The 27,467-nt window shown below is 34.8% G+C and overlaps 2 protein-coding genes across 15 annotated transcripts in view; both read right to left on the bottom strand.

Moving 5' to 3' along the window:
- Nucleotides 1–790: 790 nt before the first annotated feature.
- The window catches only part of LOC129947223 (supervillin), a 513,320-nt gene continuing 486,643 nt past the window's right edge, over nt 791–27,467 (bottom strand). For 13 of the 14 annotated variants that reach the window (XM_056057695.1, XM_056057694.1, XM_056057692.1 and 10 more), the window contains 7 exons: nt 5,745–5,886; nt 5,190–5,679; nt 4,969–5,126; nt 2,896–4,908; nt 2,718–2,834; nt 2,524–2,654; nt 791–2,458 (listed from right to left, as the gene is read on the bottom strand). In XM_056057695.1, coding sequence (XP_055913670.1) covers nt 2,219–2,458; nt 2,524–2,654; nt 2,718–2,834; nt 2,896–4,908; nt 4,969–5,126; nt 5,190–5,679; nt 5,745–5,886 — 3,291 coding nt within the window. In that variant the 3' untranslated portion in view covers nt 791–2,218. Of the gene's footprint in view, nt 2,459–2,523; nt 2,655–2,717; nt 2,835–2,895; nt 4,909–4,968; nt 5,127–5,189; nt 5,680–5,744; nt 5,887–12,463; nt 13,088–27,467 lie in introns of those variants that run through there. The other variant, XM_056057705.1, reaches the window with a different exon arrangement.
- Nucleotides 22,782–25,721, bottom strand: LOC129947234 (uncharacterized). Its single transcript, XM_056057731.1, has one exon. It carries the CDS (start codon nt 24,874–24,876, stop codon nt 23,815–23,817), a length of 1,062 nt encoding a protein of 353 aa, XP_055913706.1. The 5' UTR covers nt 24,877–25,721; the 3' UTR covers nt 22,782–23,814.

A 27,467-nucleotide genomic window follows, 5' to 3' on the forward strand; every position in this document is an offset into this window, starting at 1 on the left:
AATACGACGCGAGTCAAATTTGAAACGTCGAATTGAAAACGATCCGCCACGAATCTCATAATCAGTCCCCAGAGTACTTTTTCAATTTTGTTTTCGAAAAATTGGTGAGCAACTCCCAGGCCAACACAATCTTTCAAAAACCAACTCAATATCATAGATAAGCAGATGACTTCGACATATTGCGAAAAAACCAAAAGATTGGCTAAGGGTTTTTTTTTAGAATGGAGTTGGAGTTGGTATTCAATAGAGCGAAGAATATCTATTGCTAACCGCTGTTTTTTGAGCTCAGTAGCAATTGAGGAACAAAATCCTACCGAGAATTTCCATGCATGGACACTGGACAGTCTTCTTGGTGTCATCGAAAGTAAAGTAATCGCACGATATATGTTCCATCGAGTATCGATAGACTAAATTACACCTGGCGGAAACGATACAATCACGAACTTTACAAGCTGTAAAGCGACGTCAGAATACTGCGTGTTCAACGGTTAAAAGAGCTAGAAAATTTGGATCGAAGTTGCAGCCCGTAAAGTATTGAACTCTAAGCCAGATGGAAAGAAAAACAAAGGCTGACCTCATCTCTGGTAGCGTGACGAAATCGAGGATAATGTTCAACATTTTGGTATTCAAAAGATTAATCGTATATTTCAATAAAGAAAAATTCTCAGTCAATTAATTTGGTCCACGTAAATATTTTACTTACAACTTTTGTATACTCTTTTCATAATATCCCATAATTTCAAAATGACCATTAGTGCCAAAAATATTTGATAAATAAAAGACTTTTAAATATTTTATTCATGTCATTTATTTATTTTTGTTATATATTGTTGTTGTTTATATGTATTGTATGTGTTTAAAAACTTTTATTTTTAAATTTTCATTTGTATATTGTGTATAAGATTACCACTTATGTAAAGTGTTTTAAATTTGTGACTTTCAAAGCTCCCAAGCAAAATGTTTTTATAAAATATAAAAATGCATCCAAAACTAAATAAGTTTAAAAATAAAGAAAGAAAAAGTCTCTGAAAAGCGATTTTCTAAACATCTCGTTGGGTTTTCTAACTTCCTTTAAAGCAATGAAAAAAAATCATCAAAAACAAAAGCGAATAAATGCCTCATGAAAACTCAGACGCAACGTTCGTCTACCAAGAATCCACACTACCCAAATATTTCACCTTCTTTTAAATGCTCTCCACTTCACTTTGCAGAAATAATCTTAAAAAAAAAATTAAAACTACAAACAAATAAAACAAACAGAAATTAATTTAAAATTGAAAACCTTGTTAAAAACCTCATTTGATTTTATTTCACTTTTAATACATAACTACAAATAAAATTATTATTTAAATAATAAATTTCCAAATCACACAAAACAATTTGATTATTTATTATAATTAAAAAATAGAAACAAAATAAAATACAACAAAAAGAATAAAAATAAACAAAAATAATTACAAATAACATAAAAATAAAAAATACCATTTTAATTTTGATTTGTATTCTTAAAACATACAAAATATTATTTTTTTTTCATTTTGATTTTAATAAAATTAATATTTCCAATAACATACTAATAATAAATGTATAATTTTTTTAATTAATATAATTAAACAAACAAAAATTATATAAGAGGGAAAAATTATTATGAAATAAATAAATGCTACTTAAAACTTTATAAATATTTACATTTATTTAAAACAAAAATTTAAATAAAAACAAAACTTAAATTATATAATTTCGCATACAAATTTAACAAATTATTTAAAAGTAAGCCTATAAATATTCAAAAAGGATTCCTTCATCATTTTGAAAACAAAAACAAAGCCCTCACCTTTTTAAAATTTGTGTCGTGTTAAGATGCTTGTGTTTATTTTTATAATATTTTAATTTTTCGAGTGGTATTATTTTTATTGTTGTTGTTGAATATTTTGTATTTATTTATAAATCTTTGATTAAATGTTAATGCGCGTAAAAAGTGAGTTACAAAATTGTATAAAAAAATCCTGTTAATAAATATACATAGTTATCTTATAATAGATAGGTTTTTTTTGGGGGAGTAGGGCGGGGGTAGGTGTTACACAAAATACATATATTTATAAAAAATGAATAAAATATTGTATATAAAATATGTGCTGCTGAAGGTACAATGGGACAAAATCCTCAGTGGTGTGTTTCTGTGCTGTTGTCTCTTTTCTTTTTTTGATTATGAACTATTTTAGAAGAGACCACGTTCTTTCTTGAGATTGGTTTGCTTCCAGAGTGGCAGTTGATCGAACTCATCTCGTGAAATTCCAAGAGCTTCTTGGAAGTCTGCATCGTTGAGATACAATTCCAGACGAGTGGGATCGACGCCTTCGGGAAGAGGGCGTTCTTTGATTACGGAAAGCGGGTATTCGGTTTGGGTGAGTTGAGTTAGAACATCTGTGATGGGTGTTGCTATATTTGTGCGACCGTCCTTTAAAAAATTTAAACAGATCCGTTAATATCTCTTTCAATCTTAAGAGATTTGAAAAAACCTACCTCCATATTTATCTCCTTAACATCTTCATGATCTTGCCAGTCGGGGAAGAGAGCCTTGAATGCGACTGGTTCGAGTCCAGCCCAAACTACGAAACCCTTGATTCCATAGAAATCTTTATCAGATTTTTCACCTATAAAGAGATATGGCGCTAGTGAGAATTTAATGGCTGATTGAAGTCTTAAAAATATCCTACCAAACTTAGCCCTCCAGTAGGAAACAGCAGTTTCAAGGGCAGCCCGTCTCTCTGATATCCATCGATTGACTCCAGCACGATTCTCATTTGTGGGACTCGCGCGATCTTCAATGGTTACTAAAAAAAGATACAAAATAAACTCTCACGACACCAAAGTTTGTAATCTCAGTGAACTCACTCTTTACATCTTCTAATGGCCACCATCCCATCCACATCCAGAGACAATCTCCATCGTCAATCATGAATATTGTCGGTTGTCTGGCATTGTAGAGTTGTGCTTGGGTAAACGGATATGGACTGATTAGGTCCTTGCTTCGGAGATTATACAAAATCTCGTTTGCACTGAAGACACCTTGAGTACTCGAGAAATGGAACATTCTCGGTGTGAAGTCGAAATCCTTTGTAATTGTTTTCAATGAACCATAGGCTTCTGGATTCAACCCTCCTAGTGCCGTTTTAAATCCTTCGGATTCTTTGGTCTCCTCGAATGTCTCAACCTGCACTGATCCTACGCTTGACGTGAACAAATCTTCGTACTTCTTTTCACGAATCTTTTCGGCAGCCTTCTCGGATATCTCTCGTGTGTGTGGCAAGCTTTTGGATCCATGCCAAATGTAAATCAGACCTTTCTCTCCATTTATTAGCAGCATAGATGCTCTTGAGCGTAGCTGACTTGAATCACAGTTAACCTCTTTGAGTATTGTTTCATCGACGTCGTTTCCTGTGGCAATGTATAGCCTCCATTTGTTGCGTCGTTCCAAACACTCTTCCTTGCGTCCACGATGCTGGAGGAAAAGTTTGAAGAGCCGGATGAAAGCAGTTGTTTCATCGCCCTGGGCAACACGCATTTGGGCACCCTTCTCCTTGTCCAGTTCGACAGTGAGAAGAGCTGCGGCACCTTTTTCATTTGCACTTGAGTCATTTCCCTGCCAACAGAAATAGACACATCGATCGCGTCCAACAATTGTGCTACGATTCGAGACCTTTCCACTCAGCTCCCGAACTGTGACCGAAATCTGGTAGACCCACCTCACGATGTAACTCTCGGCAGAGTAGAAATGCCCCAGCGTATCTCGAGACTCGGCTTCTTCGAAGTTGAATTCATTGATCTGCCATTTGTCACTTGCTGTGGTAATCACATCAAAGTGACGCATTGTGTTGGTATCGTAGTAGAAATTACCACGTCCGAGATTTGAATGCTCGAGCACAAGATTTGGTTCGACATAAGGTTCTCCCTTGAAGATTGTCAAACCATCGAGGGCCTTAACGGAGTGAACTCCATTGGCTAGGTAGTCCTTTTCCAAGTCCTCCCGTTCAATCTCTGGCCAGTCTGCGAATTTCTCCTTGAACAGGCAGGTTTCCATGTGTTGGGTGATCTTGCCTAACAAACACCAATCCTCCCGCTCTGAGGATTTCATAAATTTATAGCTGCTTCTTTGGCCGACAACCGAGGAGAAATTCAGAGGATTCACATAACACTTCTCGTACTCAACTTTCTTGATATCAAAATGCTCCTGAGCAAGCCTGATCGCAGCTCGCTTAGCATCGGAGGAGGCATTCTTGCCATTCCAGACATACAACTCGCTTCCAAAATCAAAGACCAGGACTTTCTTGCGATCCAACATTTCGACTTTTGGGATTGCTCCCCAATATTTCTCCATGGGAACCAACGAATCATCGGCAAACTCATAGATCATATTGGTCTCGATGAGACTCGTCTCGAAGAGATCGTCCTCATCGGCATGGCCACAGTCTGGAATCTGGTAGTCATCGGGTTTTTTGAGTATGTCCCAGAAGGTCTTCCAGTGACGTTCGCTCAAGAACTTGCCATCTGTGAGAATGGTTTCAGTGAGGGCCGAACAGCCGAGATCTTTGTTCTCCAGAATGTAGCCGCAGATTTTTTTGCTTCGAGAGATCTCTATGACATTGGCAAAGGAACCAATATAGCGGTAAAGAACATCACCGGCTACAAGGATGAAACAATCACCACGATTGAGTGACGTGTAGATGGGTTCGACAAGGCGGGTTTGAACGTGGGTGCGTCCTTTGATGTGCAACAACATAATGGGCTTGAATGGCAGCCACATTTGGTTCAGAGGCAGGGAGGATGACTTCAGGCTGACCGATTTGAAATCTTCGACACTGGCTAAGCCAGCTAGAGCTTCTGCAGCAAGGTTGTTTGTTTTAGCAACTAAAAAAATGAAGGAGAATGAGGACATATCGAGAATTAAGGAATTTTTAAAGGACTTACAAGACTCAAGCTTGATCCGACGCATCTCTTTTTCAGCGATGCCAGTCTTCACTTCGGTGTACTCATTTTGGAGATCGATTCGAGCAGCTAGGCTCTTCAGAGGGTTCTTTGCAGCTCGACGTCCTTTTGGTCCTTGAACGGTTCTCTTGGTTACCAATCTTCAAAGAAAAAGGTATTTTTAGAGCTTTTTGTTAAGGATTTGATAAATGTGACCAATTAACCTTTCACTTGATTTGATGTTGTCAAAGTCAGAAATCTCAACACCCTCATCAATTTTCTCCACAGACCTCGAAGTCGTGAAGAACTTCTCGAATGTCTCCTCATCGTCGACCCTGGGAACAACTACTTTCGCTCCGGTGTTGGTTATGATCTTGTTGACCTTCTTAGCATTCTCCTTCTCACTGTGTCCCTCAGAATCTGAATCACTGCTACTGGCACTCTGAGCTTCTGCATTCACACTTAAACTCCTCTTTAGCTGCATGCGGTGTTGACCATTTGTCACTGAGGCTGACTTTGGTGCTGTCATGGATGTCACCATCATAGAGGGACTCTTAGCCAATCCCAATTGTGGTTGATTTGCGCTTCGGACTACTTTCATGGGGGGACATTGTTTCGAAGTATCACCATGCCGTTCGAATTGAAGCTCAACGGGGGATTGGGATTTCTTCTGTAGACGACCAGCAACTGTGAATTTTGAAGCATCTGATTGTTCTGAAGAAATGAAAACATTTTAAAATATTTTATAAAGAAGGAAAATGTAAAAAATGTGTACTTACCAATTCGATTCTTCCAGTTTTCAGATGAATTCCGAAGTTTCCCCAAGCGATCTGATACCTTGCCTCCTTCGATACCAGTTGAAATTAAGTGCGATGAAGGCGGAGGCTTATCAGAGAGGGTGTGTGCTAGGGATAGAGATTCCTGGAAGAAGAAAAAAAGAAAAACAAAATTATTTAGAGTTAGAATTTCAAAGATTGGCGATGGGAGTATTTTGTTTTAAAGAACACATCAGATTGAAGAAATAATGGGATACAAAGAGGATGTTGTTGGGCTGAAGTGCCCAACTTTTTGAACAACGAAGATGATTGTTATCGAGCACTGATCTAAACTTGGGTTTACTTCTTTTTTGAAATCGTATCAAAATACAAACAATGCGTCTTAGGAAACGTGTTAAATTTGATTCCTTGAAATAGCTTTCAATTAAATTGATAAGAAAATTAAGAATAATTTATTTCTCAAGAACCTTATCGAAAAAGATAAAAAGTCTATGTTTATCTATTTTACATCACGATCGGAAGAGATACAAAATAATTCATTGTTTGCAAATTAATAATATAAAAGTAAATTACAAAAATTAGGGGCCACTCAATCAACTCTTGATTAATTGTTTGTTTTTATTTGATAATATGACATTACTCATCAAGCAATAAGTCACTATAGACAAGGCGTACTAAGGGAGGTTAACCACCCATCAACAATTCATTTTTAAACTTTTGAAAAGTTGAACAATAGCAGTGTTGATTGGATAAGATAGCAAATAGCTTTGATCTTATATTTCACTGAGATATGCCTATCCCAGGAGAATTTCGACAAAAGTTTTATTAAAGCTATAAAGGTTACAAAAATTAAAATCATTAATGAAATGCCAAGTTGGACTCTTTCTTAACAATGTAAAGCTAAAAAGATGGTCCATTTGGTATTCTTTATTATTGTGTAAAACCATTATTCTGTCGAAATAGCTAGTGCATTCCCTCCCTTAAGAAACTCAGTCGAATTTCGTAATTTCGGTTGTATAGATATTCCTTTAGAAACCGCACATCAAGAATGTGTAAATGATTTACCTAACTCTATTTTTCTTTTTCTATTTTACATGAGAAGTTGCGTTTGTTGTTATCTATGGTTTGACTGTTGAGAATTTCAAACTGTTTTGACATTTCCGTTCAGTAAGGTTTGACAATTTGTCATGAGCCGTTTAACGCCACGTCAGCACTTTTAAATTGTAGATTTAGCTAAACAAATACATTTTTTCGTAAAGTTCTATAGCACTTCGTCCATTTCATGGTAAGTCATGAATATCAATTCACGCATAAGGGCTTTGACAATAAGCAAAATTTTCGTATATGAAGACAGTCTTTAAGCTATTAACGATACACCACTACATCCATTCAATATGCATTTTTGGCGTGATTTACACGCTGTCATGATGGCATCATCGATCCCTATTATTTAAATGTCTGGAGAACTTAAAAAAATACCTGATATAAAGAATGAAGCCCCTATTTTTTCAAAGGTGTTTCTGTGTTTCAATGCATAGTGTCTCTTATCAAGTCCGCCAAGGGAACCCGATTGAAAAACGATTTCTTTTTGTCACTGAGTGTTTTATCTTGTCAATTAAAAAGAACTTGTTTAAGTCACTGTGTAGCTTTCAAATTGGTATTCGAAATGGTTTGTTTGTTGCATTTTAAGTAAAGTCTAATGTTTATCTCAGAAAGTTTTTTCTTATCATACATAATTTTTCTCGTGGCACAGTTTGTCTTCAACTTTTTTTGAATTTAAAAATAAAATAATCGAACAAACCTACAAAAGTCTCCACTTAACCTTTCAGTATGAAAAATAAAACTCTCGAAGAATTATTGCTGGACAAATTATGACAGGTTGTAAAATAAGCTTGTTATAAATATGTCTTCGATCAGTTTTTATCATCAACTTCAAAACCCGTCTATTGATTTTTAAATTTCTAGGGATTCAAATTGTAAGAATGAAACTTTCTATTTGATAAACATCAAATAATTTATTTTAAATTGATTCAAAGAAATATCTTAAGTACAATTTTAATAATCGAACAAACCACATCAGTCTGACAGATAAGTTTTAAAACTTAGATCTGTCAAGTTTTGAGTTTCACAATCGAACAAACCAGAAACTGACAGAAAATAACTCCTATGATTTAGATCTGTCAAATTTGATTTGAAATAAGATATAAATCGATTTATTTTTCTGTATGGAACACGAAAAAGACAAATTCTTATAACAAATAAAATAAAAAACCCTTAATACTAAATACAGTCATAAATAAAGAATTAGGAAAAAGTTACAATACCGTAAAAATTAAATCAACTTTTTAAAGAAATTAGCATTTTAATAATTAGTTCTTTTCTAAATAGTAGCTGCTAAAAAACTATTTGCATCTAGTGTTTAGTAAAATACAAAGTCCCTTTTATTAAGAATAGTGCATCTAAGCACGGCTAAATAGTGACAGTAGTGATATGTCAGAAACTGAAAAGTGATTTCAAATTATTAAAAGAAAAATTGCCATTTAGTTTTGTCAACTTTAGTAAAACTTTAACATCCGATTTCTTGACCAAGCTCTTTGTTTATCAAGTAATAAAATAGAAGAAAACTATTTCTATCTTTTCCTTAAACCGAGTTTAAATACTCGAACTTTTTCCAGAAATGTGTCGAAAGAGTTTTAAAATTTCAAAATCGATTAGAACTATCAAAAATCACCTCCTTTACTTATTAACTTGCTAAAATGGCTAGCTTTGACATTTTACTAAATTTTGCTTCAATACTTCTAAAAGGTCAATCTATAAAGTTTATAAAAACATTGAAGAGAAGTATTTTTAGGTAAACGGGGTTCTTAAGACGTTGCTTATAGAGCCTTTTTTACTTTGGAGTACGTAGAAACTGAACTGCAGGTATTGGATTCTTATAACAAATTCTAATTTTTAATCAAACATGACATTACGATGGAAGAGCAGAACTCGAACTGTCAAAAAAATAATTGTGTTTCTTTTTGAGCTTTGATCTTTCAGAGCTTCAAATTTTTGTTTCTTTTTTAGTTCTGAACGTGTTCATAGTGTTCTCTGTGAGCTCACAATAAAATAACAGAGTAAATGGAGTAAAATGCTGAACACAATTAATTTGATTGAAAATGAACGCCTTCAAATAGACGACATTTCAAATCATGACAGGACAGTTTAGTGCTCAAGTTGTTTTATAATTAAATCAGAGAGCTCTGAACATACTCTGCTCAGAACTCTACTCTATTCTAATCTGTTCGCTCAGACTCTGCTCAGTGCTCAGCTCTGAACTAAAAAAGAAAAACGCCAAATGTACTCATTTAAAACATGTTACGCAGTTCGAGCTGAAATTAGCTTCCATACAAAATTGTCTCCAAAACTTAGTCAAGCTTAAATTAAACATCTTTAGCCTAAATTTTATTGTTTGATTTCATTGTATACTTTATTAAGCTTTCAAAATTTAAAAGACTGATAAATGCTCACCACATTTATTTCAAGATAAATTTTAAATGTGGAAATATCCTCAAAAACTTTATTTTAACAGTTAAAAATTATATTTCGAATATGAATGCAAATACATTGAATGTCATCTGCTAAAAAAAATTAAAAAACATATTTAAAGAGTCTCAAAACAGCCCCTCTTTAAATTTTCTATAGCTTCATTGAATTGAGTTCAAGAACAACTGTATTTCTATTTTTCAAAAAGTTTAATTTTGTGCCGCTAAAGCGTGAAATAGGAACACATTGAGTTCTGACGAGAAAAAGAATTAGACAATGTGAGGCAACATTACTCAATTTGAAACTTGAAGGACAGTATACAAAAAATCAATTGCATTTTCTACACAACGTTCTTTTACCAAAATTGAGCTTAGATTTTAGCTGAAATTTGGAGCAAAAATGTGTTGAAGAAATTTCAATGTAGAAGGTACTTTTGAGAAACTAACATTTAAATTCTTAAGATAAATTTTTTTGAATCTTAAAACAAAAGTAGATTTTGTAAACTTTTTCTATAGAGGAGCAAGTTCGGATGCCCTAGTCGTGTATTTTATTTCAATATTGATTATAGGACTATTATTTAAGCAAGAAAGTAAAAATCAGGTTAGGCTAGGTTAAATTGGCTGCCCGCGATGGAATAGGATACACTTAGGCCAGTTAAATAGCCTTTTGTGATACCACATGAATCTCGATGCTTTCTTCTTAGCTTAATGAAACCAGTTTGAGTCCCTTACGAAACGTGAAAGACTGATTATGTTCATATGATTGAGATCGTTTTAGAAGAATTCTCATAGGTAATTCTTGCGTTTTTGAGCTAGAACAGGGCATGTAGAGAAGAGGTAAAGAACTGTTTCTTGCCCTTTCTCATCCATACTTCTACAACAGTCATTTAAGAATACGCCTAGCCGCTTTTACTTTTAGCCAGTGCCCGGTTATGACGATGTTTTGTTTTATACGTATACTGTACTATTTCTCGTGAGTTTATTTGCCTTACAGTTTCGTGGAATGTCTCTATGGCCCGGCACTCAGCAAAGCTGAATGTTAAACCGCTGTGCCATTTCCATTAGAGATGATCGTCAGTTATGGACTGTTTTAGATAGGGCCGGAGGAGAGGTAACCTGGGCCTCCACATAACAGAAATCATTGATCTATATTTGTTCACTCGCATCAGGCAATCAGTGAAATATCAAAATCATATGACAATGCTGCAAACATGAGTGGCAAATAAAAGGGAATGAAGGCTCTTAATTTGGAGAAAAATCATTTATCGGCGTTCGTACCTTGTTGTTGTAATTCTTTAAATTTAGTGTGAAAGGCAGTTACTAACTCTTGTCCATCGGCTGGTTAATTCTTTGATTTCGTTCAGAATTCGAACAGTTTTTCACAGTCAGTACAGAGCGGCACCGAATTCTGATTGAGACATTATCAGAGCGGCCAATTTTTTAGTATTGAAAAAGCTCAGCGACACTAGTTGGTCTTTTCAAGCTGAAGTTACGAAAGCCGTAATCAACGGCTATTCGGAAATCGTAGAAGCTCTCACCAGCATATCTTCCAATAAAGAGCAAAAAGCATCGTGAGGAATGAAGCAACGCACCTTCTACAGAAGATGAGTGGTCTCGAAACCGCTTTGTTTAAAACATTTTGGAACGATATCTTGCAGCGATTCAACGCTACAACAAGATGTTGCAAGGCCCGAAAATGATTCTTGAATCGGCAATGCGGGCACTAGAATCATTGAAATCATTCGTGGAATCCAAACGAAATGATTTTAATAAATACGAGGAAGCAACCAAAAAAATATCCCATATTGATGAATATGTACAATCGCGCAACGGCACCAAAACGAGAAATGTGAGGTTGGATCTGCTCGATTACGGGAAAGCACAAGACACAAGTCTGTCACCCAAGGAAAAATACAAAGTATCCGCCTTCATCCCAGTGATTAACCAGCTTTCCGTTTCTCATACTGAAAGATTGCATGCCTAGATGTACGTTCGAGATTTGGATTCCTGAATCACATCGAGAAGATGGTTGCTAAAAATTTGCACGCTGCAGCAGAGGCATTGGTGAAAGTGTATCCAGATGATTAAGAGCCTAGTCTAGGTAATGAGTTGGTTCAACTTGCGTCTTTGATTGACTCATACAAAAAGGAAAAGGATTATGGAACAGATCAATCGCCGGAACTATTTTACTACCAAATTCTCGAAAATCAAAATTTCAGAGCTATATTCCCAAAACCCGAAATTGCATTGAGGATGTATTTAGTTTTGATGGTAACAAATTGCACTGGAGAGCGTTCATTTCCAAAAATGAAAATTATAAAAAATAGGCTTTGAACCACGATGGGACAAAACCGTCTACCGAAGCCTTCTCTCCTGAGCATTTAAAGCGATTTACTCTGAGAACTGGATTTCAACGAAATCATCAACAATTTTTCGGCGAAAAAAGCTCGAAAGGTTCCGTTAGTCAACCCCTTAAATTTAATTTCAGATAATTCTTTTTTCTGTTTGTTCAATACTAAGGTAATCTACTTGGTTTTACAATAAATTATTTATTGAAAAACTCTAGTGAAAAAAATGGTATACTTCTTTTTGAAAATAATTTGGGGCGAGGGGGCCTCCGCTCCTTTATTCCCCCGAGGCCTCTGCACCTCTTAATCCGGCACTGGTTTTAGAATTTGTAGAGACAGAGTTTAGAGATTTGATAGCGTCCTGACTATCTGAGAATATACGGATATCAGATGGTATCACGTTTTCTTAAATCCAAGACAAGGCTTCCGTTCCGCCTGGAACACGCTACAATGATGGGGAAAGCGGAATGAGAGACTTAACCTCAGTCGTTCAGAGTACACACCACCAAAGAAGGTTTTTTTTTAAACATAGAAAAAACATGAAAACAAATTCTCAGAAATAATATATGGACATTCAACATTCCCAAATTTCATCTAAATTTGATTCAAATTTGGATGTTGCTAATATTTGGACCTTACTTGTCAATAAATTCCGATTAAGTAACTTATTTTAATTTATTTAGAAAACAGTATTGCGCATTTTATTTTAAATAAAAACCATATTTCTAAATCACACTATTTAGGTAGGAGTAAAAAAAAAACAATAAACAAAACAATTATTACTTCAAGGTCACTGGATGTCATATCCTTTTTGGGGTTTTAAACAACTATCAAAATTAAATATATTTACCATTTCCATCAAACACTTTCCATAACAAGTCATAAGTGAATGTAAATAGTGAATCCAGTCAGAAGTGGAATAATCATAGGTTATTTTTATACTCCCACTAACAACAACAAACCCCAATCTTTGATAAATACCAGTTAGTAAAATTATAAACAAAAAAACACGAACAACAAACACAAAATTTTATAAAATCAATAATTATAAATATTTAAAAAATCCACTGCTTCGGATATAAACGAGTAAAGCGATAATTAATAACGATCGATTGAACTCCCAGCACGAATTAAAAAGGAAAAATATATTATTTAATTCAAACATAAACAAATTCGATTCGCACTTAAAAGCTTAATAACACTTTTCTTTATTGTTGAACACGTATCTAAATATAAAAAAACTTCGTCTACATAAGTAACTAATACTCCGGAATAAAAGATAAGTTCATTAGATAAGATTACAAGGCGTTGAAATGTTTACGATACTTTTTAATAGAGCTACGATTATACATATACTCCTACAAGTTAAAGCTGGAGATATAGTTAACGAGGTATTTATGAGAGGTAGAGTACAACATCTATTGTATCTTTTTATCCGTCCGCATTCGGCCGTATAAATAATGAAATGGAATGGTGTTAACCGTAAAGAGAGGATCCATTTACTGAAGGGAGAACCGCACTTCAAGCCTTTAAGGTGGATGATGAAGGTGTCAAACGTTGTGTTATTTTTGTGAAACTCATTTCAGACGAAAAGACTTGTGGTGAGTCATGACAGTTGTTGTATTGTATTGTCAATATGTGGTATCTATAAGCTACAAGCTTTAAAAATATTAACTGGGAATTACCTTATTGCTATGAATATTCGCGGCATTAAGTTGTGGTTTTCAAGGTTCTCAAAATTTCATTATACTATACAGGGTGTGCCATAAGTAATAGTTGAATTGAATACGGTAAAAGTCAGGCGTAACGGTTTTCGTTTCATTCATTCTTTTCATCTCATCTTATTTGCTTTAAATGTTTTTGAGATTACAATTTTTAAATGTCTCACATTCTTTGTCAAAGAACACAACCACTGGTTCCTGAGGTAATTTTAAAGCTAAACCCTTATGAGGTAATTTTCTCGATTCCACTTCCTTTTGAAATTATAACGGTTCTTATAATTTTTGGAAACCTTTCGCTTGAACATCGTCGTAAGGTCTCTTGTTTGACCCTTCTTTACCGTTATTTTAACGGCTAATGGTCTAGCGAAATAGCCAGTTGCATTCCTCCCCTTAAACAGTTCAACCGTAATACTCGTGCTTCTACCTTCGAGTCCAACTTCGGCCGTACTGTCAAATACAGAGATTCGTTCTTTAGCCGTACTACGCGAATGTGGAATGTCTTACCACACTCTGTCTTTCTTAGTCATTGTAATATTCAGGAATTCAAAACAAATGTGCACCGACATCTCCTTTTAAACCCTTTCTCCTCTTCCTAGTGCTCACATTGTGCCTCTGCATAATAAGGGGAGTAATATCCCCTTGAGTGTGTGCTTATTATAAAAAAGTAAAGGGTGTTTTTTTAGAGGTATATAACCTTTAAATGGAATAAAACAAAGATAATCTGGAGGTCCAATTTCCGATGAATTTTACTAACATTTGTGGCCGTATTTCGGTAATAAAGTGCTTAATATTGTCCTTTCAAGTGGTCAACCGTTTCGGGCTTATCGGTGTAAACCAGCGACTTCAAATATTCCCACTCAAAATAGTCGACTGGAACGGCGGCATTAAATCAGAAAATCTTGGAGGCCTATCCACAGGTCCGTAACTTAAAATTATACGGTAACCTAATGTTTCCTTCTATAAATTAATTGTGTGACATAAAGACTTGTTGTAACAATAGCTCCTGCTCATATTGGTTTTTCAATTGATGAACTTAAAAGTTACCCTTAATTAACTTCCCATAGGAAGTTATTGTAATGGGTCCGATTTGTCAAATTGAAAATTTTGACATTTCTCGACGTTTCAAGGTCCATAGAATCGAAATAAAAGATTTTTAGAAAGATGTCTGTGCGTGCGTGTGTACGTCCGTACGTTCGCGACGTTTTTTCGTCCTCCATAGCTCAAGAACCAGAAGAGACATCAACTTTAAATAAATTTTGTTAACATAAGGCAGAAAGGGCTCTCAAGAAAATTGCGTGGGTGGTTTTTTTACCATAGCAGTTTCAAAAAAGGTGAACATTTTGGCTAACCCTAAATATCTTACGAACCAAAAACGCTAGAGACTTGAATTAAATTTTGTTACATATTGTAACGTGATACCAAACAGATATATTTTTTGAAAAAAATCAATATAACGGTTTTTTTTATAAATCAATAAAACTGAAAAAAAAAAATGTTTGCCACGTCCAAAATTTTACGACTGAAATATGATTTCATCTCTAAAACAATTTTGTGCAACGAAGAATAATGTTTTTGACATCTGATAAAATTTTGAGAAAAATCTAATTGACAGGTTTTTTTATACAAAATAAAAACCTAAAAAAAAACATTACTCAAAGTTCGTAAAAATTGAATATAGATTCAAATATCTTTTCAAAAACTCGAAATTTAGGATTCAAACTTATTTTATCTTATAAGGAATATTGTTTTCAACATTCTGAAAAATGTTGAGAAAAATCGAATTTACAGTTTTTTTACAAAAAATAAAAAAATTAATGAAAGTTGGTAAAAATTGATTTTCGACTCAAATATCTTTTCAAAACTTTGAGATATTGGCTTTAATTTACTTTTATCTTTTAAAAAATATTGTTGTCAACATTCAGTTACATTTAGAATTGACAGTTTTTTTTTTACAAAAAATTAAAGACCAAAAAAAAAATTAACAAAAGTTGGTAAAAAATGATTTTCGACTCAAATATCTTTCAAAAACTTTGAGATAATAGCTTTTTACTAATTTTTTCTTATAAGAAATATTGTTTTCAACATTGGGACAAATTTTGAGAAAAATCGAATTGACAGTTTTTTTTACAAAAAATAAAAACCTAAAAAAAAAAATGTATAAAATTTGGTAAAAATTGATTTTCGACTCAAATATCTCTTCAAAAATTTTAAATATTGACTTATTTTATCTTATAAGAAATATTGTTTTCAACATTTGGTAACATTTTTAAAAAATTCGAATGGACAGTTTTTTTTACATAAAATAAAACTCTAAAAAAAAACAATACTAAAACTTGGTAAAAATTGATTTTCGACTCAAATATCTTTTCAAAAATTAAAAATATTGGCTTCAAACTTATTTTATTTCACAGAAAATATTGTTTTCAATATTCAATAATTTTTATATAAAAATCCATTTTTTTCATAAAAATAAGATAAGAAAATAGTGCGCAAATTTGGTAAAAATTGATACTAATACATAAAGACAAACTTTCAAGCAAGACAAATCGACAGACGGGATGGGAAGTTATCAGTGTGGGTCGCATCCCAGCCTCTTTTTATGTTGCAATTTGTATAATGAAAGTGCTATTGGTTATAGGTTGACTTTTGTGACGAGCACTGTTCGACACCCTGTATAAACATTTTTAGTCATTTGCGCCCAAAACTAGGAAGTAAAAAGCTGAAAGAGAATTTTCTCTAAGAAGCTAAGTTGATTTTTGTTTGAGCTCCGAAAATATCGTTACCTGAACGAATTTAAAAAAAAAAGCATTTATTTAAATCTCAAAAACCACCTTTGCAATTTTTATCAAAGTAGTGATTATTTTCATGAAGGTTGTCTGGAATAGGACTTCACCAAAACCTGATTTTAATTATTTTTTAAAACCAAAGCAAAAGGTATTCAGAAGTTGGTTTGGTGCTTCCATAAGTAATGGTTCAAACTGAATACGGTTTAAGGTCAGTTCAGAAACTAATAGAATTTTTCTTTAATGGATTTTAACGGTTTTCGGTTTTAGTTGTTTTTTTTACTCATCTTTTGTTTGTGAAATATTTTTGAGATAACAATTTTTAGGTGTCTTACAATCTTTGTCACTGAAGGCAACCAAGGTACCTGAGGTAATTTTCTCGATTCCACTAACTTTTGAAATTAAAACGATTTTTATAGTTTTTGAAAACCTTTCTTAAACTTTACCAAGCAAAGGGTGTTTTTTAGAGGTAAGGGTTTAACCTTGAAATGGAATAAAACAGGGATGATTTTTTTAAATTGATTTTAAATATAATCTTCTAGCACCGACGCAGTCTAATCTGGAGGTCCAATCTTCCATTAATTTTTCAAATATTTGTGGGCCTACATCGGCAATACGTGGCGAATAATGTCCTGCAAGAGGTTAATTGTTTCAGGCTTATCGGTGTACGCCAGCGACTTAACATATCCCTCCCCAAAATAGTCGATCGGCGCGGCGTTAAATCGCAAGATCTTAGAAGCTTGAGGGTCTGTAACGTTGAACTATGATGTTACCAAACGTTTTCTTTATCAAATTAATTGTTTTATACGAACTGACACGTATCTCCGTGAAGACTTGTTGAAAGCATAGCTCCTGCGCATCATGCTTGTTCAATAGATATACGAAAAAACACCCTTTATTATATTTTTATTCTGTACACTGAAAGTGCTATTTTTTGTTATAGGTTGTATTTTCTGACGAGGACTGTTCGACACCCTGTATAAACATTTTTAGTCATTTGCACCCAAAACTATGAAGTAAAAACCTGACAGAGAGTCTTTTCTAAGAAGCTAAGCTCAATTTTGTTTTAGTTCCTAAAATATGGTTACTTGACCGATATGAAAAAAAAGCTTTTTTGTTTATCTCAAAAACCGCCTTTCCAATTTTGATCACAGTTCAAGTGACTATTTGATGAAAGTTGTCTGGACTTAGACTTCACTTAAACCTGATTCTAATTATTTTTTAAAAATCAAAGCGAAAGGTATTCAGAAGTTGTCAAACTTAACGATTAAATCTATAAAAAAAATTATGTCTTTTTTAATGATTTTTCAGCCAAGCCTACTCTATATTTTCTTTGGTGACAAACTCACTGAGTAAAGTTATTTTATTACTATTATTCTAAGTGTCTTGAAACTGGGTCATTGTTTTTTTTTTCTTTTTTTTTAATTGATCTTACAAAGAATAGTCTTCAAAAGAAATCCAATGTGAGTCATGATTAGAATGTAAAGAGCTCATAAATTGACCTATTCAAAAACAAAACAAAAATTATACTCGTATAGTATTTTTCTTCATGGCAAGTTGAATAAATTGAACTTAATTAAATTATCTAGATTTACTTTCTTTTGGGAGCAATTCAATCAATTAAAAGTATGCGAGAGGAATTTTTTTAGTTCTTCAAGGCCATTTGAAAGGTTTAACAGAAGCCAAGAAAGAAAAATAGACTTGTTTTCTTAAGAAAGTACGTTTACTTTATATTTAGGTACCTACTTTCATTGTACTAAGGGCTTATTACCAACTTGTAGGAAACAGACCATGAAGACTTTCAAACTTAATCATTTTGGTTTTTGAATTGAAAGTATTTAGAAATTTTGAACAATTTAAATGTTTAATGGGGTTTTTCAATTTATTTTTTATTTCAATCTGTCAAAAAAACTTTTCTCTTTTTCATGTTTCATGGTGCAAAATAAATTGATTTATTATTTAAAATTTAACTTCAGATATCTGCTCGTAAATATTACACGAGAGTTTTATCTGTCAAACTGATGTGGTTTCTTATTTGATTGTAAAAATCAAACTTAACAAGTCTAAATTTTACGAATAATCTGTCACCCTGACGAGGTTCGTTCGATTGTGAGCATTATGTTGAAAATATAGTAGAACAAAATTCTTCCTAAAATAAAGAAGCAGCAGAAGAGGAAAACAAAAATTGTATTTCTACAATTTGAATCTCTACAAATTTCCAAAATCCACATAAATATTAATTTTGAAGTTGGAGAAAATCACTTTTTTCTAAGAATCGTAGAAATATTGACAAGCTTTTGCAACCTGTCAAATTGTTTCCTATAAATTGATGCATTGACAGTTCTTTCATTGACTTGAAAAATTAAGTGGAGACTTTTGTATGACTGTTTAATAATTTGATTTTTAAAGTCAAACGTCATAATTTTTATTGCCTAGAAAAGCTTGAAGACAAAATGTGTCCCGGAAAAATTATGCGTGAGAAGTAGAATCTTTCAAACTGAGCACTAAGTTTAAAGTGCAACAAGCAAACAATCCCGAATACAAATTTGACAGCTCTACACTGACGGAAACAAGTTCTTTTCCATTGACAAGAAAAACCACTCAACAAAAAGAAGAAATCTTGCTTCAATCGCATTCCATTTTTCAGTGGTAAACCAGAAAAGAGCCACTATACATTGAGACAATATAAACTGGCAGCCAAAAAATGTATTCAGAACAAATATTTAAGAATTAATTAACATAATTCGTTGTATCAGGTGTTTTTCTTTAAGAGCTTGAAAAATTTAGATAATCATAAAAGAGTCCATTCGATCAGTCTAATTTTCCACTACTTCATTCAATAAATCTGACCAAATGAGGTTAATGGTGACTTAAATATTGACTTCGAATGCTTTAAAAGTTGCTCATTTGTCGGCATAAGACAATGACTTAACAAAGCTTCATAAAAAGTAATCAAGATACCTTAGGTTAGGTAAATGTGCTGGCAATGTAGGTCCATTGTAATACCTCGAAGTATTGAACTTCTCTGAAAATAAAATATAAAAACCTATGATGTCTATGGATTATCTTCTTCTAGCCATTTAGAGGTTTTGATAAAGTGTAATAGGCTGTTTCCTGAAATGTCTACTAGTTCTTGAAGATTATTAAAAAAGTGTCTGTCTGAGAGTTTATTTTTTGTGTGGCAAAGCAATTGGGATGACCTTAAGTTGAACGAACCAGAAAATTAGTTAACATGACCACTTCTAGAAATCAAATTCTCATCAAATAAATTTTGCAATAAATTTACGATAGAGCATACAAATGTCATCGAAATTTAGATGATGAATTTTCGTAAGAAAATTAGTAAGAATCAATAAAAGGCGCCTGCTGTTCGCCATAACGACAGATCATTTTTCATATTCAAACAAATAAGGACCAATGATACCGCCAGATGGTAAGCCACACCAAAAAGTCAATTTAAATGGATATAATGAGATCTGTTAATGTCTTGTGAATTGTTTTAGCACCATTTGCGGAAATTTTGTTTATTAACAAAGTTGGACTACAGTCCTTTGTGAACTAGGGCCTCTCCCAACCAACTTGTCCATCCATGTAGCTCGGTCCCTGGATCAATTTACACTTGTGCGCACATCTGATCCACGGGGTTTCTCTATTGCGTTGTCCTGTGTGGTTTCGAAGACTTTTCACACCGCAGCATAGGTTTCCATGCACTCCATGTTACCCAACCATCTTAGTCGTTGGACTTTTATCCTTTTGACTTAGTCTACGTCACTGTACAGCCTGTACAGCTCGTCGTTCCAACTTCGCCTCCACTAACCTTCTTTGTATGCGGGATCGTAGATCACACGAAAAACTTTGCTGTCGAAACCACTCAAGATTCTTTCATCCGCTTTTGTCATAGTCCATGCTTCTGCACCGAGGGCTTTGCTACTCAATTTGATTTCTTAGCCCAAAGAAAAGAAACAGCGGTTAGATAGAGTTATTCTTCGTTTAATTTCAGCACTGGTGTTGTTTTCTACGTTCATAGCGGATCCTAGGTAGACGAACTACCTCAATGTTAACCCTGACGATGGTAACGTTTTGACCGAGACGTCGGTGTTGTAGGTCGTTTCTAGATAACAGCATGTACTTTGTTTTGCCCTCATGACGCTTTAACCTATTTTTGTCGAATCTGCCTCAATACTCACAAAAGCCCATTGACATCAAGCTGAATTATTCCGATAATGTCAACATCATCATCATGATAGTAATTGGACATGGACAGATTTTTAAGACAGTTCCTCTGGTATTATTCATTCAAGGACGATGCTAAAGAAATCGCATGACAGCGCATCATCTTGTCTAAAACCTTTTTTGACATCGAAAGGTTCTTCTAAGTTTTTTAACCTTTATGGAGCAGTGCTAATTCCCCATGATCATCCAGCACAGTGAATGAAATCCTAACTAGTCTGGATGCGGAGGGTTTCAGAGTGATAGCCTATGCGGACGACGTTGCTATAGCAGTTTCAGGAAAGCATCTTAATATCCTAAAAGAACTCTTACAAAATGCCTTAGACAGACTAATACTTTGGGCTGATCGGTGTGGACTGGGTGTTAACCCACACAAAACCGATCTGGTCTTATTTTCCAGGAGGTACAAAATTCCTTTTTTCAACCCTCCTTATATTAAAGGAATCCAATTAAAATTCTCAGACGAGGCTAAATACCTAGGTCTTGTCTTAGACAAAAAACTAAATTGGAAACGCAACGTACAGGAAAGAGTCAAAAAAGCTTCTGTAGCTCTCTTTTCTTGCAAAAAAGTTATTGGTAATAAATGGGGTTTACAGCCCAGAATCACGCATTGGCTATACACATCGGTAATCAGACCGATTTTAATGCACGGTGTGGCAGTATGGCGGTGTGGCAGTATGGCGGACTGCTTTAGAGAAAGGTATAAACAGGGACAAGTTAAATAAAGTCCAACGTTCAGCCTGCCTATGTATAAGCGGATCGCTTCGCACGACCCCGTCTGCGGCACTGGACACCTTGCTCTACCTTACACCTCTTGACATATTTAGTAAACAAATAGCTGCAAGCTCTGCTATCCGCCTCAATGCTTCGTCGCAGTGGACTAACAACAACATTGGACACTCCGTAATTCGAAGGCACTTAGAATCAATTCCAAAGCACACAGGCTACACCATCCCCTAACTACAATTCGACAGAAACTTCCAGATTTCTATACCTACCAGATCTTTTTGGGAGGATAGGACATTCTTGGAGGATGAGTCAATCCATTTTTACACAGATGGCTCAAAAACCAAAGAAGGGGTTGGTGGAGGTGTGTACTCTGAACGACTGGAATTAAGTCTCTCATTCCGCCTTTCCAATCATTGTAGCGTGTTCCAGGCGGAACTTTTGGCGATAAAGGAAGTCTTGTCTTGGCTCAAAGAAAACGTGATATCAACATCTGATATCCGTATTTTCTCCGACAGCCAGGCCGCTATCAAATCTCTGGACTCTGTCTCTACAAACTCCATAACAGTCCATAACTGTCGACCATCTCTAATGGAGATGGCGCAACAGTTTAATATTCACCTTTGCTGGGTGCCGGGCCATAGAGACATTCCAGGTAACTGTAAGACAGATGAACTCGCCAGGAACGGTACAGTACAGCCCATCCTACCACGTTTGGCAAGTACTGGCATACCAATCGCTACTTGTAAACTGCTATACTAATGCAACACGCTGTGAGGAGGGCAGGCACCACGTGGACCAACATCACCACGTGTCAAGCCACAAAAAACATCTGGCCAACACTGGATTTAAAACGTTCAAGGTGCTTGCTCTCTCTAAGCAGATCGCATATAAGCTCGATAATAGGTGTCATAACCGGACACTGTCTAATAGGAAAGCACGCCATGAGACTAGGCGTATTCTCAAATGACTTTTGCAGAAGCTGTATGGACGAGGAAGAGGAAGAAACGGTTCTTCATCTTCTCTGCACATGCCCTGCTCTAGCTCGGAAACGCAAGAATTACCTAGGAGAATTCTTCTTTAACTAAATCATATCATATCAGTATAATCAGCCTCTCACGTTTCGTAAGGGACTCTAGCTGGTTCCATTGAGGTTAGGAGGAAGCCTCAAGATTCATGTGGTATCACAATGGGCCATTAAACTGGCCTAAGTGTGTCCGTTTCCATCTTGGACAGCCACTATAACCTAACCTAACCCAACCATCCTGCACAGATGCAAAAACTAGACATGGCTCTATACAGCTCGTCCTTTAGATGTTGTCATATGCGGCCTTGAAATCTATGAAGAGATGGTGGATGTCGATTTGATGTTCTAGAGCTTAATTACTTAATATTGTAAAATGTACGAAGTGCCTTACGAACTTATTTTATTCAAAGTAAATTTCCACAATTTGGAAGCGTTGTTCTAGCGTTAAACGATCCAGAATAGAAATGTCAACTCAGTGTGACATTCTCAACTGTCAAACCAAAGACATCAAACAAATAAACTACTTTATTTTCTGTCCACCTAGCGTCCAGACGCACGAACTAATCCACCACTGTCATTGATACATTCTGTTGAATTTATTCAAATTTCTATTCATTCAATTGAAACGCTGCTTCGAGAAGTAAATTAAGAAACAAACACTTAACAATAAATCAAACACAATTAATTTTGATTTTTTAATTTATTACCATAAAATATTGCGCATAAAAAAAAAACCTATTTCTATCGTAAAGTTAGTAGGTTATATAGTTCCAATTTTCAGTACAATTTTCTTAATTAAAAAAAAAACATTATTTCTTGTTGAAATTTAAAATACAAAATTTAATACTTTTGTCAAACAAACAAAAAAAGAAGGAGACAAATTCTGAACCCAACGACTTCAACTCACAAAATCACAAAAGATCGATCACATGAAATTAAATTCAAAATTAAACAACTCAAAGCTGTTCAAATATTAATTGACTTTTTGTATTTTTTGTTACACCCAAAAAGAAATTCTTTTATTTAAAAAAGTGTTATCTCACGTTTCAATATTTTCCATCAATATAATTCCTTTAGTCTTCAATAAAAACAAAATGTAAAGGAAATTGAGGTAAATAAAAAGTTTTTAAATACAAAAAAGAACAATTATTACAAATTTGTTACTTTGTCTTTTTCTCCTTCTTTGTTTAATTAATTTCACTTGATTACATTTCCGATGATGATTGTCAATTTATTGTTTATTTATTTGCTAAAAAAAGATTCTATGTATAAATATTGATTGATTTTGCACAATCAGTTTGTTAGCAAACAAATGAAATAATAATAATTTTTATAATCTTAAAACAATACACGATAAGAGCGAGAAGTGTCATTCGAGTGTGACATCACCCTTAACAAAAAATAAAAATATTTCTCTATCTAAAGAACCAACAGAAGACAATGGAAAATATCACAAGAATTTTTATTTTAGCCCTTAATTAAAACTTAATAAATGGCAAATTAACTACTAATTTATGCATGATTATATGTCTTGTCTCTTATGAACAAAAATGTTAAGGTCATGTTTGCATCATCGCATTGACTCGAAAATGACACTAACTTCACTTTGTTCTTATCACAACCGACTTAGAACTAATTTTTCCATTGTTCTTCTCTTTTGTCATGCCCTGATTTTTGACATTTCAATGTGTAAAAAAATGTTACTAATGGCACACTAATGATTGTTTAGATTTACAAAGAAGCTCTCAATGTAACTCTCATCTGGTAAGCTGTCACCCAAGAGGTCACTTATCGAATACGCCGACAATGGTCTGGAGAGTCGGCGCTGCGACAGGATTTCTTCGATCGATGTAACCGGTCCGCCGCCATTGGGACTTAAGCCACCTTTGCTAGCCAAGGCGAATATATTCTCTATGCTGGCCTTAAGTGAGTTCGGTCGGGATAGTTGTTTGGGTGGCGGGGGTGATGGCGACGTCGATGGGTAACGCCGTCGCTGGATAACAATATTCGCTGTAGATGGCGACGAAGACGACGACGACAAAGGACGATTTAGCAAATCGCCAGAGTTTTCATCGTTTTCTGGGATATTTTCCGGTTTTCCCAATCCCGCCGCAGTGGTGACGGCGACGACGGTGGCGGCGGCAGTGGCTGGAGAGGGTTTGAAGTAACGTTCTTCCAAGTTTCGCAATGTCATTTTCTCGTACTTTAAGTCGTCGTTTACGGTTTTTTTCTTTGTCACGGCTTCGTCTGGTGATTGTTGATGCAAACCGGAGGAGCTCTGTTCGTTTGTTATAATTGGCGTCACTCGGTTGACTTTGCGAGCATTGCCCTCGAACATTTTTGCAATTTGATTGACATGGTTTGGTTGCGTGGGGAGTAGAGCTGCTACTTGTGATGCTGATGCTGATGAGGTTTGTGAATGTGAAGACTCTAGTTTATCTTCGGTACTCAAGTCTCGTTTGGGTGGAAATCGACGGAGAACTTTTTTCCGAGGTCGAACTATTTCGGAGTCGTCGGCTTCTAGAGGATGACAGCACCGTTCGGCTCCGTAGCATCTGTGAAATTTGACATTTCGCAGTTCCGTTTCTGCACCGTTTACAGTTCTTCTCCACACCTTTGGGACAAGTGTGATAAAGGCCAAGGCATACGCAATCCAATGCGAATACTCCCAGAAAATTAGAAAATAGGCCCAGGCAACTTCAAGGTATTCAAAGTAATCCATCATCGAACTTAAACTCCAACTCCAATTCGAACTGTCAATATTGATTTCAGGCATTTTTTTGTTTTGTATAGAAAATAATTTCGCACTCTTTCAAAATATCAAAATTACCGATCGATGTTTCGAAATTTCTTGTTTTCTTTTTCGTTATGCCGTTGGTGCAAAATTTTCCTCGTTCGTGTTGTTTTTTAATTTGTTTGTGTTGTTTATCTTTTATATCTCGTTTGCAAATAAAAATAAATTAAAAATAATTCCACTATGCGCGCTATGGTGTATCGTGTCGTTGTCGTTCGTCGTCGTCGTGTTCAGAATCTACACTGACTGAAGTCTGAACGGGCTAAGCCAAACTATCCAATGTAGCACTGAGACTGAGTACGAACGGAATGAGTTTATAGGTACTGTGTTCCGTACCGGGTGTTGCGTATAGCCTCTCGGGGCGGTCGGTCGGTGTAACTCTGACTACCTTACGGTATACAGCTTATAGCTACCGTCCTCTGTGTCCAGCTGGTTTGCGAAAATTTTGCTGCTTTTAGTTTGCAGTTGACTATCCACTTGTTACAACGAACGGGAGGGGTTCCCTTGCTTCCTCGGCACTTACTCGCTTGGATTTTATGTAAGGAAAATAAAAATCAGTGGGTTTTAAAAGTAGGGACTATAGGAGCACGAACAGGGGCAAGCGAGCGTTCGAACAACAAATTACCACCACAAAGAGTCGATCGGAATTTCGTCTTATCAGAGACAAAAATATAAAAATACAACAAAATAGATACACGAAAAAGTGGAAACAACATTTATAAAAATAGCCAAACGTTGTCAACGGGTTAAACGATCACACTCAACTGAATCATGAGCTAAACGAATCCAACAAAACACCACTGCGGCCGGCATGGCAGCGCGGCAGACTGCGCCACTACCGTCGCTTCGCGTCGGCCGCCACCGCGCCATCGCCATGAAATGTTCATGGTTTCTGGCTGTGGCTTGTGCTGCCGGCTTTAGATATTCAGCTTCAACTTCGTCTGATGTGATGGTTGCAGCTGAGGCTCTTTTAGAAGAGTCTCTCTATATAACTTAAGAAGAAGATGAGAACAGAACGCGCGATATGATCATGACGATGTATACTAAAACGACGAAGAAGACGATGATGATGAATCTCCCGCATGTTATTGAGTCTATAAACCTTACGTATCTATCTACAACACAACATTCTTACTCAGTCAAAGGCAGAGGCATAGGCACCAAGATTGAGAGAAGAAGATACCTTCTACACACTCGTTTGATTCTCTGTTATGGAATTTAGTTTCTTTTATAAGCTGAATTTTTGTAGCCTGAGCTATACTTTTGTGTACGTAAATTATTATCATAAACAAAACAACAACAAAAATTGTACAGAAACTATACAAAAACAAGGAAAACACAAAGTATAATAATGATTCATCAAGGTTTGAGAAAGAAAATAAAGTTGCCGGACTGAGCTCCAAACTAAGAGAGAGAATAATGTACCTCGAATTATATGCTGATGAGTAATTCAGTTCAAAATAAAAACACAAATGCAGATCAGTTCCTTGAAGTGTTGCCATATGACACCTACATGTGTTTTTTTCCTTTAAAGCAATAAGTGATTCAATGATTTGTGTAGATCAATGGACCAAATAAATGTAAAGAATTGATTAGCTGCTAAATGGCGCCCGGGAAAAGGACGTTGTTATTGTTTTGTTGTTAAATACTAGGAAATTATACCCTTTTAGGCAATGCTTAAGTTCTTTATTTTCAGTAATTATAATTTTAAATAAATATAAACAGATAGAAGAAAAGCCAAAAATTGAATGGCGCCCGGGTAGGGAATTTTTTAATGCTATATCTGAATTTTTCACTTGTTGTTTAGATAGACAGTTCAAATAAAATCGTTATTAAATTGTATGTCGCAAGCAATTTCAAAATGTAATATAGATAGCAAAAAAAAATTATTAAATGGCGCCCGGGAATGGATTTATTAATTTATTAAGGTATCTAAATTTTTCACTTCCTTTAGTTCTTTTAGCTCAAAAAAGATCTAAATATGATTCAATATTTATTAAATTGTATTAACGGATGTTTTTAAAATTGTGTTTAGTTTTAAATGGCGCCCGGGAAAAGGACTTTTTTTTAGTTCTTTGTAAAATATTAGGAAAAACAATTAGAACTTGTTTAGCTTCCACAGTACTTGTGATATTTATTTGTGGTGTTTTAAATAATTATAAACAGATAGCGGAAAGAAAAAAAAAACATTGAATGGCGAACGGGAAGAGGGTTATTTTTTTATATGATATCCGAATTTTTTACTTTTAAAAAACATGAGTAATTCAATGAATTCGATTCAATATTCACAACATTTTTAAGTAAAATTTAGAATTGATAAGTTCTTAAATGGCGCCCGGGAAAATGACGTTTTTATTATTCTGTTGTTAAATACTAGGAAGCTATACAATTTTAAGCGTAGCCTAAGTTCTGCATTTTCAGTAATTATCATTTTAAATAAAAATGTATGAACAAATAAAAGAAAACCCAAAACTTGAATGGCGCCCGGGCAGGGATTTTTTTAATTCGATATCTGAATTTTTACTGTTTACTTAGATAGCTCAAATAGGATCGTCATTAAATTGTATGCCCCA

Source organism: Eupeodes corollae, chromosome 2 (assembly GCF_945859685.1).
Source record: "Eupeodes corollae chromosome 2, idEupCoro1.1, whole genome shotgun sequence".
NCBI classification, from domain to species: Eukaryota; Metazoa; Arthropoda; class Insecta; order Diptera; family Syrphidae; genus Eupeodes; species Eupeodes corollae.

Bases quoted from the DNA above. Each gene is read 5' to 3' on its own strand.
- LOC129947234 (XM_056057731.1), bottom strand. From the start codon at position 24,876: ATGCCTGAAATCAATATTGACAGTTCGAATTGGAGTTGGAGTTTAAGT.